At 43.6% G+C, this 14,571-nt stretch overlaps 2 protein-coding genes and 1 long non-coding RNA gene across 3 annotated transcripts in view; 2 read left to right on the top strand and 1 right to left on the bottom strand.

Annotated features, from left to right (window-relative positions):
* The first annotated feature begins 366 nt into the window (after window positions 1-366).
* On the top strand, window positions 367-7,840 carry LOC136498849 (probable WRKY transcription factor 32). The gene is made up of 4 exons (XM_066494565.1): window positions 367-987; window positions 3,047-3,708; window positions 4,842-4,988; window positions 7,093-7,840. Exons 1-4 carry the CDS (start codon window positions 481-483, stop codon window positions 7,481-7,483), a joined length of 1,707 nt encoding a protein of 568 aa, XP_066350662.1. The 5' UTR covers window positions 367-480; the 3' UTR covers window positions 7,484-7,840.
* Window positions 7,784-14,571, bottom strand: part of LOC136498848 (photosynthetic NDH subunit of subcomplex B 1, chloroplastic-like) — a 21,215-nt gene continuing 14,427 nt past the window's right edge. The window contains exons 2-6 of the mRNA XM_066494564.1: window positions 9,004-9,194; window positions 8,619-8,876; window positions 8,404-8,521; window positions 8,214-8,299; window positions 7,784-8,126 (exon numbers count right to left, since the gene is read on the bottom strand). Of these exons, the coding sequence (XP_066350661.1) occupies window positions 7,946-8,126; window positions 8,214-8,299; window positions 8,404-8,521; window positions 8,619-8,876; window positions 9,004-9,194 (834 nt within the window). The 3' untranslated portion in view covers window positions 7,784-7,945. The remainder of the gene's footprint in view (window positions 8,127-8,213; window positions 8,300-8,403; window positions 8,522-8,618; window positions 8,877-9,003; window positions 9,195-14,571) is intronic.
* On the top strand, window positions 9,202-12,282 carry LOC136498850 (uncharacterized). The gene is made up of 3 exons (XR_010769804.1): window positions 9,202-9,653; window positions 11,232-12,096; window positions 12,204-12,282. It is a non-coding gene; the product is annotated as an uncharacterized lncRNA (long non-coding RNA).

Below are 14,571 nucleotides of genomic sequence, written 5' to 3'. Positions count from 1 at the left end.
AAACTTGCGATCTTTTAAGTGAACCAGATTGCTATAGGTTGTGGTTCGGTCTTACACCAGTCCAATGCAGTAACCCTGGTGTGTTGAACTGCACTAACACACTCGCGTCACAGCCATCCGTTTCTAATAACCACAAAATCCCCGGATTAGTCTGCTGCGAACAGCGAGTGGGGCCAGCGCTTTTGACCGTTTGACCGTTCGGTCCTCGACGGTGACCCGCCCGTAAGTAATGGCCATTGCCCTTCCGTGCCCGTGCCCGTCCGGCCGCCCCCTTGCTAATCATAACGTCCGTCATTCCTCCGTCCTCCCGTTCCCGTCTCGTTCCGTTTTCCTTCTCCCACTCCCACTCCAGTACTCCACCCACGGCTTTTACTACTACCTCTCTGCTGCGGTCAATGTCAGTCAAAAGCTCCCCTTCCTCTTCCCTTTCTCACCCGGCTCTCGAACTCTCCGGCCCTCCAAACCCTAGCTTTCCCCTCCATGGCCGATGGCGATCCGGAGCCGGCAACGGCACCGGCCAACGAGAAGCTCCCTGCCCCGGCGGCAGCCGACGTGGATGAGACGCGCCCGCCGCCACTTCTGGAGCCCTCCGGGGGTCCGGACGAGGAGAAGCGCCCGCCCGAAGAGGTAGAGTCGGAGGTGGAGACGCACCCGCCGCTGGAACCAACCGGGGCGCCGCCCGTAGATCGCCCGGGGATGGAGGTGGTGGCGGAGGCAGAGGCGGACATGAAGGCGAACGAAGTGGAGAAGGAGAGGGGGAATCGGGCGAAGGAGAAGCGGGAGAAGGATAAGGGGAAGGGGAAGGGGAAGGAGAAGGTGGAGGAAGAGGCGAAGGGAAAAGTGACTGCGGTGGTGAAGGTGGAGGGGACGGAGAAGGAGAAGGAGGTCAAGGCGACCCGGCGGCCGGCTGGGGCCAGCGCGGAGACGCCCATCCTAGCGGTGCCGGTGGTGACCGTGCCTTGCTTCATCGCGCCTCCAGGGTTTGCGGTGAGTCTGCCAATCCTCTCTCACTCGCTCACTCTCTCCCTCTCTCTCTCTTTCTCTCTCACTAAATATATTGATGAGCCCTGGATGAGGTTTCGAGCCACGCATTTCTGAGCTGATTCATTCCTGAACAAAGTGATAATTTCATATCCTAGTCAGACGATCATAGACGATGCTAAATTGATGTATGATATCACCTCTGATGGCCAATTGGCCAGTGCTAGAAATGTTGCCTGAGTTTTTGGGTTGCATTTATGCACACCTTGATATTTTGCTTGATTAGTATTACAAATTTTTGTAGCATACATTCTAGAGGATTGACACTGGAGTGATGCTAGCTGTGACATGCCCTCACTCAATTTAAGTGCAGCTGCGTATTGAAATTTGGTCCCCCTGTGATTAATTCACATGTGACTGATGTAACTCGTTTATGTTCTAGACTTTGTACTGAATCTGAATTATAATAAATTAGAACGCATTGACCTATATATTATAAAATATAGCAATTGAAGTTCCATAATATTCTTGGGTTTGTGCGTGTACCGTTATTAAGGCCGGCCTTGCAATTTTGTTGCAGTTCTTTAGTTGATAGTTTATTGCTAGAGATGAGTGGTCCACTTGCAGCATATTCAGTCTTCCGTATACCATGAATTCAAAATGTTCTTTTTTGGGGGTGGGTTGGATCAGTAGCTCCATTAAGATGACACACATGATGGCCGGATATGCTGCAGGAATTCAGGATAACCACTCCTCAACTATCAGCAATGCATTATTAACTCAGGAGGCAGTTGCTAGAAACATGTTACTCCCTGTTCTGAACATGAGTAACATTTGCAAAGCAACCCCTCTAATTTGATTTTTGTTACATTATGTCATGTTTACACATAAACACATTGAGAGAAGTAACACATGATGTTGACTAAATAATTACAACAAGTTCCATTGGAGTTCTTAATAGTGTAACATAGCAGCAAACCAGGCAGTGCCTCAAAAACGGTTGCACTCAGCTATACAAAGAATGGGTGCTAATTTTAACCATAAAATCATAATCTAGGCCAGATTATTCCCTGACTATACATTTATACCATGTAATCACAACTAGATTGGGTGGGTCGGCCCATAACCAGTTACCGAACTTTAGAACCTGACTCCAGGCATTAATTTTGTAGATATGAGCATGCAATGTGATATTGTAGATGACATTCAAAGTTCTTATGCAATGTAATTATATCTTTGTTATGTTATAATGCAACCTGCAAATTCTAATCCTAGTGGTCCTTGTTAAACATGATGGTAGTACATGAATCAAGGCAAACACATGTCGGACCACTGTTCTATTTCATATGTTAAAGGGTTGGATTAATCTCATTCAACATATTACAGTATCTTGGATCTCATGATTTTTTTCTTTTGGGTATTATTTCACCCAAATTTGAGATTGGCAGATATCTGTCATGTACTTGTACTAGTTAATGGCCCGTGCGTTGCTACGGCTACAAACAAAATAACAATTATTCTAAAATATATATATCATACAAAACAGGCAAAAGCAAGATGGTGGCCAATAAATCAAAATTACACAAGAGAAAAATACAATCTAACTCATGCAAGATGTACTTCAAAGACAACTATCACGGTGCCTTGAATTAATCCTCCGGCTGTGTATTAACTCCTTACAGCTGAAGCCTCAATGTGATGTGAGATTGGAATCACAACTGAAGAGGCATTTGTGCATTATATACAAGACAACCCATATAACGGACTGTTGACGATTCCTCGTTGCTCTTTTTAGTAGTAGAGATAGGGATAGGTTATGAAGCTTTCTTATGTATAACTTGCCACATGCTCCCTCGGTTCTTTTGTATATGACATTATTTAGTTCAATTTTGAACTAGCCAGCATCATATATGAAAGAACGGAAGGAGCAGGATCTTACTATAAATACACTTTATGCATTGTTTTCATGTGTTGTATGGTCTATCATATCTTCCCCAGTTCTATATAGTGGATTCTTTTATTGGATTACTTAGATCTGTAAAAATCTTTTTTTTTTGAATATTAGGGCCAGTTTGCAATGACTCATCAAGCAGCTTTGGCGAGTGTTACAGCACAGGCACAAATGCACTTGCAGTCACCAACTTCATCTGCATGTTCGGAAGTGCCATCAAGTCCATTTTATATGACACCAAGATCTCTAGTGCCACTGCAGCAATCACCATCAGTAACTGAAGGAAATATTTGTAAACCAATTGCTGACAAGTCATTTTCATCTGATTCAAAATCACACCATGTTGTTGTAAATATGGTAGCTGATGGCTTCAACTGGAGGAAATATGGTCAGAAGCAGGTGAAAAGTAGTGATAATTCCAGGAGCTACTATAGATGCACAAACTTAGGTTGTCTGGCTAAAAAGAAGGTCGAGCATTTCCCTGATGGCCGTGTTGTGGAAATCATTTATAGAGGAGCTCATAATCATGAACCACCACAAAAGACCAGATTTGCAAAAGAAAGAGTGACTCCTATCAGTGTTCCCTCTGGAGGCGAAATCTTGAGACTTGTGAACACAGAAATTGTAGAATCCAGTACGCCTACTTGTAAATTGGAACAGAGTGCTATCTCAGAAACTTCTAAGCAGCATCTCTTTTGCTCAAGTGACTGCGAAGGGGATGCTGGTAACAAATCTGAAGATGAACATCCTAGTGCAGAACCCCTGCCAAAGCGAAGGTCATTGTACTGTTGGACTATTTGAATCACAACTGAAGAGGCATTTGTGCATTATATACAAGACAACCCATATAACGGACTGTTGACGATTCCTCGTTGCTCTTTTTAGTAGTAGAGATAGGGATAGGTTATGAAGCTTTCTTATGTATAACTTGCCACATGCTCCCTCGGTTCTTTTGTATATGACATTATTTAGTTCAATTTTGAACTAGCCAGCATCATATATGAAAGAACGGAAGGAGCAGGATCTTACTATAAATACACTTTATGCATTGTTTTCATGTGTTGTATGGTCTATCATATCTTCCCCAGTTCTATATAGTGGATTCTTTTATTGGATTACTTAGATCTGTAAAAATCTTTTTTTTTTGAATATTAGGGCCAGTTTGCAATGACTCATCAAGCAGCTTTGGCGAGTGTTACAGCACAGGCACAAATGCACTTGCAGTCACCAACTTCATCTGCATGTTCGGAAGTGCCATCAAGTCCATTTTATATGACACCAAGATCTCTAGTGCCACTGCAGCAATCACCATCAGTAACTGAAGGAAATATTTGTAAACCAATTGCTGACAAGTCATTTTCATCTGATTCAAAATCACACCATGTTGTTGTAAATATGGTAGCTGATGGCTTCAACTGGAGGAAATATGGTCAGAAGCAGGTGAAAAGTAGTGATAATTCCAGGAGCTACTATAGATGCACAAACTTAGGTTGTCTGGCTAAAAAGAAGGTCGAGCATTTCCCTGATGGCCGTGTTGTGGAAATCATTTATAGAGGAGCTCATAATCATGAACCACCACAAAAGACCAGATTTGCAAAAGAAAGAGTGACTCCTATCAGTGTTCCCTCTGGAGGCGAAATCTTGAGACTTGTGAACACAGAAATTGTAGAATCCAGTACGCCTACTTGTAAATTGGAACAGAGTGCTATCTCAGAAACTTCTAAGCAGCATCTCTTTTGCTCAAGTGACTGCGAAGGGGATGCTGGTAACAAATCTGAAGATGAACATCCTAGTGCAGAACCCCTGCCAAAGCGAAGGTCATTGTACTGTTGGACTATTTGATTCATTCATGTCTATGTTGATTAGTTGTTCTTACCTTTTGTATCCTCTATTGTTGTTCTTTGAGCAGGACACTTGAGACCACAGCGCCTAATTTAACGCCAGTTCTCAGAACTGTTAGAGAGCAAAAGATTATTGTGCAGGCTGGAAAGATGAGTGATGGATACAGATGGCGCAAGTATGGGCAGAAAATCGTGAAGGGAAGTCCAAACCCCAGGTGGGAAGCTGCTCACTTTGTTGTTAGTACATGACAATCACAGAGCAATTTCACACTGTACTAGTACTTAATAACAATATTGTCTACTGCTACTTATGATCCTCAAGGAGGCTTATTATCTCCTCTTATGGTTCATTATTATTTTCATTTAACCTAGCAATACTAAGTGGCTGGTTTTTGTTCTAATCTCCATATCTGGGTTATGGATTTGTCCATTAGGCTTGTGGTTAGTGGGGTGGTTTCGTACATTAGGTGAGCTTTATGTCCCTGATTCTTAAAATTGACCATAAACATTACATCTGATGGTGCTTTTAGAAACTAAATTCCTGATGCAAAAATGAGATATTCACAAGACAAAAAAACAATATTTTTTTAGTGTTCTCATGAATAGTCTTCAAGCATTCTTTTTATTATAATATAGTAGCACATCTGCAAAACTATTATTTTTAGGTGGTCCCGTGAAGGTTGTAGCAAAACCTAGAAACTTGGTTTATGAGATGGAATCAGTATTGCAATTAGCTATTAATGGTGAAAGTTTACCATCTTTGATGTAGAGTCCCTTTCAAGATACAGTAAATTTTACAGAACTACAACTTCTGGGGCTAGTTTCATAGAAATACAATTGTTTGTGCACTTAGGAGCACAAGACTACAAACTTTGTATGGTGAAAAACCGAGAAAATGGTAGTTACATCACAAAGTTGTAGTTTTGTGTTTGCTAGGGGCATAAATTGCTGTAGTTCTGTGAAAGTGGTCCCAAACGTGTTAATTCTTTATAGTAAGGTGCAAATAATTGTAGTTTTGTGAAATTAGTCTTCAGGAAATAAACAAATCCGCTTGCCATCCCTTGTTGTTGGAATATATTTTAAACTGTGGTGTAAGAAGTGAAAGGGCCTTTAGCAACTGGTAGGTATCTTTCATGTGCCGAATTGTTTTACATTCGTTTGGTCCTGTGCCTATGCGTGCGCTGATAGTCCACGAGGCCTTGGTGTTTAGGATGCACAGAGTAATTAATCCCACATGCAATAAGTTCTAGGCTATTGATATGGGTGTTAATGCAATAATGCCAATGATGTCTTAAACTATGTTACTGATTACAGAATTTGTAAAGTGTTTGGTTGCAGTCACCCTTGTTTTCATTTGATCAAAGTGAACAAGCTTTTTATTAAAATAAACCATTATTTGGAGTACATAACTAATAACTCTATGTAGGTACAATGTGTTAGTTCTTACTTAAGAACCCTAATTGTCTAATATCACCAAAGGAAAAGGTGTAATGCTGAGTGCTCCCCTAGTCAACCATCCCATAAAAAAACCTCTGCCTTGGGGAACAGCCTCCCCGTGGCATTATATTGAGAAGCCTCAAGCACATGGGTTGAGAAAACCCCCGAGTTCTAGCTTAGCCCTATAGAGCCACACTGTACCATAGACCGACCATGGCCTCCTGGGCTGAAAGGAGGGTCAGTGCCTGGTCATCTTTTTGGTGCCACCAGGATTTGAACCCTGGCTGGTGTCTCCCTCATCTAGGGTATAATACTACAATGTGAGCGTGGTTAATTAGTAGCAGCATTGGAACTGTGGAAATTGTTAGTGGAGACCTAGTGTGGAACCTCTGTCATGCACACAATGTTCAATGTGACAACTTAACCCAAAAGTGATACTGTTCTGTTGAGTGGTGCTGTTGGTTTGTGTGGTTGCAGATGAAGTCATTTAGTCATTTGGTCCCAATTTGTATTTGTTTCTTTTGGTACATTGATGTGTATACTGGATCAAAAGTACACTTATCTTTGTTGTTACAGGTGTCTTCTATAAATAGCTTTCATGTTTTCAGAATATGTTACAATGTACGTTCCTTTGCAAGCAACGTTGCTATGCTATCTAAATTCTCACTAGCACTATATCAATGGTTGCCAATTCCCAACAAAAACTTGTCAGGGAGTCAAGATATAAGTTGAGCTGATATCTTAAATGTCATTTTTCATGTGAATGAAACAATTACTTCAAGCTTTGCAGTTCAAAATCTTGTTTGTTACATCTGCCCATTTGTTTTGTCTAGGTGCTGTTTTAATTAATTTGCTTTATAAATTGTGAATCGACCTCTGCAGGAGTTATTACCGCTGCACGCATGGTGGATGCCCTGTCCGTAAGCATGTGGAAAAGGCACCAGATGATGTTAACAATATTGTTGTAACTTATGAAGGTAAACACAATCATGATGAACCATTCAGAAGCAGCAGCATACCAGTTTCTGCAATCAGTCCATCAGCGACCACCACTGAGCAACCCAACACATCAACTACATCAGATGAGAAACCTCCAACCATTACTCAGAAGGATGCCAACAGTGAGTCTGATAAGGAGACAACTTTGGAATTTGGAGGTGAGAAGGCACTTGAATCTGCACAAACACTGCTCAGCATCAAAACTAACTCCGATGACATGAAGAACTCTGTCCTGAAAGAAACTTCTGCTGCAGTTCCAGTCCAAAACAGTTGAGCATTCTGAGAGGGGGTGATTCGATTGACATCTTAGGTTGTCATATTTATTGGTTCAGTGATATGTTATTGTGTTAACTTGTGTATGGGTGAGGCTTGGTGTTCGGCGTTCCGTGGAGCACTGGGGAACATTTGAGGAAGCATTAGGTTCAGGAAGCCATGACTGGTCGTCTGCCTGTGTAGATTCCCATTCTCTAGTGTGTATAGGTACTGTACTTTACCTGAGGCTCAGCAACAAGGAGACCAGATAACGTGTGGGGTGGTTCTTCAGAACCTTGTGTGCTGTATTGTTCTAGTTCGATTTATTGCATAGCTGATATGAGATGTGATTTATTTATATATATCGGAATACACATCATGCATGCTGTTTGTAATAGCTGCACCATTGTCTTGTCTCCAGCGTTGGTGTTCACATAAATTCTCTGGAACTACATACAAAGCAATGGAATGATGTTGGCAGCTGCTACTTTTGTGCCAATGCGAAGCTGGGAGCGGGCTCGAATTCCTTCACCGTATTCTTCACTGCGTTGATGTCAATGTCGATCAGCTTCCCTGTCGCCGACGAGATGACGGTGCAGCTGCTCTTGTCCTCCACGTACGGCAGGAACAGCCTCGCCTTCTCTGCCGACGAGAACAAGGCCACACTGGCAAAAAGAAGAAAAGTTGCAGAACCCAAAGCGTGGCATTGCAACTAGGAGCTGAAACGCCGGTGATATGGCGAGTTTACTTACCATGGCTTGTCGCGGGCGTTGGCGAGCTGCACGGCAGTGGTGTTGGTCGCGACGACGCCGGCAGAGTCGTTGATGAGGCAGGTGAGCTTGGAAGTCGGTCAGAAAAGGTATGGTAAGTCATCTTTGAGAGGCTCCATTCTGCAACGTATGGAGATTATCATGTACTCGGACAGAAGAGACAGCCACCTACCTGGCCTGGGGTGGTGATGAACAGGATGTTTGTGTCTTCCCCCACCTCCTCCTCGATCTCATCTCTGTGCTTCTCATGGGGGATCACGAACAGAGGCTTGAGCCCCTGGTCGCCGGAGCTGCCAAATAGACGAACGATGTAAAAACTCAATCACTGTCCATCGCAATGCATTATGCATGCCACGACGAAATAAATAAATGATCATGATAGTCCACCTGATCTCCTTGGCTATCTGAGCCCAGTGCTCGAGGGGAAGAAGGCAGTCGTCGTCGCCTCTGGACTTCATGTTGGCGACGGAGTCTGAGGCGATGCCGTGGATGACGACGTACTTGCCCTTCTCCACGCCGGCGCGGCTGTACTTGTCCTCCACGTACGCCCGCAGCTTCTTGGAGATGGACACCCGCAGCGGCGTCGTCGGCTGCTGGGGCACGTTCTTCGCCGGCCGGCCGATCCACTCCAGCATGTCCTTGTACCTGGCAACAGTACATCAATCGCAATTCGCAATTGAAAAACTAGAAGACAGACTCGTGGGCAATAGACATGGTAGGCTTTGCGCTGCAAGCAAATGCTTGTGCAAATGGAGGGCAACTGGTATCTCACATGTGGTACCCGCCGTCGGCGAGGTTGTTGGTCGGCGGCTTGAACATCTCGTCGAGGAACAGGCCCGCGCCGACGCTGTTGACGTTGGGGTAAACGTAGCCGACCTTGTCGCGCGCCGACGACATGAAGAGGAAGAGCGCGTGCCCGAGCCCGGCCAGCCTCGTCGACACGATCAGATCATAGTACCTATTCTGCCGGTTGCAATAACATGAAGAGATTCAGCCAAAAAATTAGCATGTACAGTGTAGAGCTCATCGAACTTAATTTCTCGCCAGTAGTAGTTGTTAGATTGATCTCAAACCTAACTCAACGGTCCAGTTGGGCCTTTTGATTCGCGCCCTGATCGGGGGCGTCCAGCCCACCATGGCTGGAGGGTCCCTTTCATCCTGCGCTATAAAAAGAGGTGGGGCCGGCGGCTCTAATCACGAGGTTCGCCTAAGCCGAGCTCCCCACCGACAAACCCTAAACCTGATCTAAGTGAGGGGCGCAGCCAGTGACGGGAAGTACCTCCGCCACAGCACTGCGCCGTCGTCATCTTCACCGCCGGCACCGCATCTCCGACACGTCTTCCCCGACCGTCGCTGTCCGTGCACAGACTACATCAACGAACCCGATGGCAGCCTCCGAACCCTCCCCCTCTACCGTGTTAGGTTCGGTACCTTCCCCTTCCCTCTCTGTCTCTTTAGTTTTACCAGCACTAGGATGTACAACGTCTATTTTATCCCGAATAGAATCAGTCTATGGCTAGATCTATGATCCTAGTGTTCCTACAGTTTTAACATTGGTACCAGAGCCTCGTTTAGGTATAGATCTAGCTTATCACTTTAAATCCTTTCGTATCTGAGAAAAGAAGGGGTCTCGGAAGAAAGCCGAACCCTAACCCTAACTGGGTTAAAGAAAGGAGGGTTCGGATGAACCCTAACCCTAACTGGGTTAAAGAAAGAAGGGCTCGGTTTTCATGTTTAAACCAAACCCTAAAACCCGCAATCAATTCGGGAAAAGAACAACAGTGATACCCTAACAATGAACCCGGAACCCTAACCCTAACCCTAACTTCCATCCCCATCCCCAACCCTGAAATCGGATAGATCCGAAAAGAAAATGTAGAAATCGGATAGATCCGAGAAGAAAAGACGAAAGAAATCCAATCAAATAGAAAAAAGGGGAAGGGGAAATGGCAAACTTCACCACTGTACCACCACCGGGCGCGTGCTCGCGAGGCTGAGAGAAAGAAGGTGGAGAAGAGGACGGGAGATCTAGGGTTTCGGGAGCTCCTCGCCGAGGGGAAAAGGGTGTCGCCGCTAGTCCTCTCGACGGCGGCGCGCTCACCCATGTGGGGAGCGCACGCGCCGGTGAAGGGGCCGGCAACGGCACCAGTTGCTCGGTCACCACGGCTGCTTGCTCTCGGTCACCGTCGCTCGGTTACCACAGTGGTGCGCTGAGGAGAGAAGTGTGAGCGGCGAAGAGAGAGAGCAGAGGAGAAAATGAGTTAGGGTTTCGGCTCGGAGGCGCGCGGCGTCGGGGTTTTATTCCGAGCGAAACGCGCGCGTGGCCGTTGGATCTGTGCGGATGTCTCAGATCGAGCGCGCCAGCGATGCGGCCCAGGCGGGCGAGCGCGCGAGGCCGAATTCCCGGCCCAGGCCCAGGTTGCGGCCTGGGCACGGGGGAGCGCGCGGGAAGGGCGCGTGAGGCCGTGGGCCGTGGGCCGTGGGCCGTTTCTGCTGCTATGGGCCGAAATGGCCAAACACAGTGAAACTGAATACCTTTTCGGTTTTTTTTTCCAGAAACCTTTTTGATAAATATTTGATGAATTTCAATTGAATTTTGATGTCCTACTCTACATAATTTTGATCCAACGACAATTTTGTTCAGAGAAAAGTAAAGTTTTATAAAGTTTCTGGAAAAAAATAATGATGAGAATATTTACGCTTTCCGCTGCGTATTTAAAGATGTTATTTTCATTATTAAATTCGAACCAACGGGAGAATTTAATTTTGAAAAATAGATATGTTTTAATTAATTATAATATTGTTATTATTCTGACCAACGTTGATTAATAGCAATATTATGATGTTGTGTCTTGCATTAATTCTATTTCTACCCAACGGTGATGTAGAATTAGTGTAGAGAACAATTGTATGTTTTAATTTTAACCAACGTTGAAACAAAGACATGCAATTGTTATTGTTATTATTTATGTTCTCACACTATTTGAATTGTATTTTCAGGCGGATACAACTTGATAAGTTGTATCAAAGAAATTCCCACTCTCAAAGGTGATAACTACATTAAGTGTAAGAAAAAGATCGACCTGGCCTTCATCTTGGCTGAGGTGGACTGGGCAGTCACCACACCGTGTCCCACAGAGCCTGTGGCGCCGGTGAGGGAGACAAACGAGGCTGATGCCGCTTGGGCAACCAGAGAGAGGGATTTTGCATCCCAAAGAATGTCCTATGACCTTAAACATAGGAAGTGTGTCACTGCCAACAAGAAGTATTTGGCTGTGATAAAGAACACGATTGAGCCTGTAATTGTGGGCTCAATCCCAGAGTATGACACCGTCACCGAGTATCTCGAAAGAATAAAAAGTCAGTTTACTGGCTCTTCAAAGACATATGCTACCCAGCTGATAAAGCAGCTGGTAACAGAGAGGTACTCAGGTAATGGTGGCATAAGAGAGCACATACTAAGGATGAGCAATCTTGCATCCAAGCTAAAACCAATGGATCTGGCTCTCAAGGATGAGTTCCTTATCCATATGATTTTTGCTTCCTTGCCAAAAGAGTTTGACACTTTTGTTGTCAACTACAACATACAGCCCGAGAAGTATGACATGGAGAGGCTCATGGCTATGTGTGTGCAAGAGGAGAGAATGAAAGCTGCCAATGGTGGCTCTATCAATTATTTGAAAGGCAATAAGAAAAAGAATAATAATGCTAACTTCTCAAAGTCAAAGAGGAAAGCGTCCCATGCTGCATCAGCCTCAGCAAAACAAGTTCACAGTAGAGAAAGATCAATGTTTCTACTGCAAGAAGACGGGACATTATAAGAAAGATTGTCCTGATTACCTAAAGATGATCATGGCAAAGAAAGGTGAGAACATTATTACGTTCATAAATGAATCCCTGTACGTACAGTATTCGAAATCTACTTGGTGGATTGACTCAGGTGCAACTGTTCATGTTGCTAATTATTTACAGGGATTCCGTTCGACGAGGACTACGTAAAGAAGCAAAAGACACGTTACAGTCGCAAATGGAGTCCGAGCAGAAGTTGAAGCCGTTGACGATCTTTCTCTAGAGCTTGCTGATGGTTTCAACCTCATACTTAGAGATGTTTTTTATGTTCCCTCATTACAGAGGAACTTGATTAGTGTGTCATATTTAGACAATGATGGTTATGATTGCCATTTTGGAAATGGCAAATGTAAGATAACATTTAATGATGCATGTGTTGGTCTTGCTATCTTACAAAATGAGCTTTATTTGTTATCACTACGTGATGATGTGAATGTTGTATGCGATGATGGGAACGTTGCGTGCAACAATGTGAATGTATCCTCAGTTTACGGATGTAAACAGAAAATGAAAGAGAGCTCACGATACGTTGTCGAAATTATGGCACTGTCGTTTAGGCCATATTTCGAGGGGAGAATAGAAAGACTAGTTAAGAATGATATTCTTCCTCCATTAGAGCTCTCAGATTTAGAACAATGCAGAGATTGCATAAAAGGAAAGTATGTAAAGAAAATTAAGAAAGATGTCAAACGAAGCGCAGAAATTCTACAGATTATTCACACAGACATCTGTGGTCCATTTCCTGTAAAGAGTGTGGATGGTTATGATTCGTTCATAACAATCATAGATGATTACTCCCGTTATGACTATATTTATCCAATCAAAGAAAGAACAAAAGCATTGGATAAATTTAAGATATTTAAGGCAGAAGTTGAAAACCAATACAATTTAAAGATTAAGATAGTCAGGTCCGACCGTGGGGGGGAGTACTACGATCGGCATACCCCATATGGCCAAGTTCTTAGACCTTTTGCAAGGTTCTTACAGGAGAATGGCATATTAGCCCAGTTGTAAGTGCATCTAGCCCTTTAGTGGGTTTTGGTAAATTGAATGACAACACAATTAAAGGTCTAATAAGTTTGCTAAGTGTTGAACAGGAAATTGAATCTATTGCATATACTTGTGGGTTGTGTATTAACAAGTATATACAAGGTTCAACTAGTAGGCAAACTTGATGATATGCCACATTGTGTTAAAATGAATAGCCAAACTGTGTATTGTTGTATTGGAAGTTTTTGGAAGCAATCTAGTTCAAGCAAAAGACAACAATGCAAATGGAATCAATAAAATAGCTTTTATGTTGTGGGATATCATAGGATCATGTGAAAGCAAACATACTTAGTAAATGACAATGTATAGTAGATATAAGTCGGTCTCTACATTGGTTTGCTTACATGGATAAATACATGAAAGATCAATTGGAATGTCAAGCCAAAATCAGAAGGGAATAAGGAATTGTGAATTGGCTTGATCATATTGAGGTTGATCCATGTATGTCTCTATGTGAGACAAACTGAAGCTTGATTGATCTCAACATTCATATCTAGAAAATATTCAAGCAAGGATCAAAATATTGAAGAAATGGTTTTCAATGGATGCTTAATATAATGTGACTTAAGTATGGCTTGATAGGGTGAAGATAGCAAGGAAAGGGCTTCGAGGTACTAAGCGAAGGTGAAGGGCAAGCGACGGCTTGGCGACCGAGGTGCCATGGCTAAGGTGAAGAAGAGAGTACTTGCATTGAGTCGAGGTACTAATCAAGCTATGAGGAGTCATATTGTGTTGAGGATCAAATCATTAGTGGAAGTGACTTGAAGCCATGAAGGTGAACTCATATGTATGGAAATGGTTCAAGTCACATAATCAAGGTATAATGAGAATGAGGAAAACATATTCGATAATAGAAGTCCTCAATTGTCAAATGACGTGGCAACCAGCTTAAAGGCATTTACATTCTTTTATGCTTTGAATTTAAGTTTAGGAAAAGCCGTACTATAAAGAGAGATTCTAGTACAGTTGGTCAACTGTGCAACCAGATGCTCATAACCTCAGATCTACATCCTCTTACCCAGCCAAAGCAGTCAGCCAAAAATCTCCAGATTCTACCTGTTTTGGCTAGGGCGGCACTACCCAGCCAAAGCAGCCAGCCAAAAATCTCCAGATTCTACCTGTTTTGGCTAGGGTGGCAGTGCCGCCCTATGAGGACGGTAGTGCTGCCCATAAACGACCGTTGGGACCCAAAAGGTATAAATACCATTTGGGTCGGCCCACAACAGAGAGCCTTCTTCTCCAACGGTTCAGTTCAAAACTGAACAGACCAAAGCTCACCTCTCTCTCCTCCATTGTTGCTCCTTCAAGCTCCCAAGCAATCCTTGATTTCCACCATCAAAACTTGAGAGAAAAGGCAGCAAAACTCGATTGGAGAGCAGATCCACTGATTCCCAAAGTCTAAGAGCATTTGGTTCACGTTTGGCCGGCGGTTCTAGGGTTT

The sequence above is a fragment of the Miscanthus floridulus genome, chromosome 13 (genome assembly GCF_019320115.1).
Source record: "Miscanthus floridulus cultivar M001 chromosome 13, ASM1932011v1, whole genome shotgun sequence".
Classification (NCBI taxonomy): Eukaryota; Viridiplantae; Streptophyta; class Magnoliopsida; order Poales; family Poaceae; genus Miscanthus; species Miscanthus floridulus.
The sequence above is the reverse complement of the archived record's forward strand: the minus strand, read 5'-3'. Positions and strand labels throughout refer to the sequence as shown.

Excerpts from the sequence above, each read along its gene's own strand:
- LOC136498849 (XM_066494565.1), top strand. The coding sequence starts at position 481 with ATGGCCGATGGCGATCCGGAGCCGGCAACGGCACCGGCCAACGAGAAG. Across the intron at positions 988-3,046 it reads TCGCGCCTCCAGGGTTTGCG|GGCCAGTTTGCAATGACTCA; the intron begins GTGAGTCTGCCA and ends TTTGAATATTAG. Across the intron at positions 4,989-7,092 it reads AAGGGAAGTCCAAACCCCAG|GAGTTATTACCGCTGCACGC; the intron begins GTGGGAAGCTGC and ends CGACCTCTGCAG.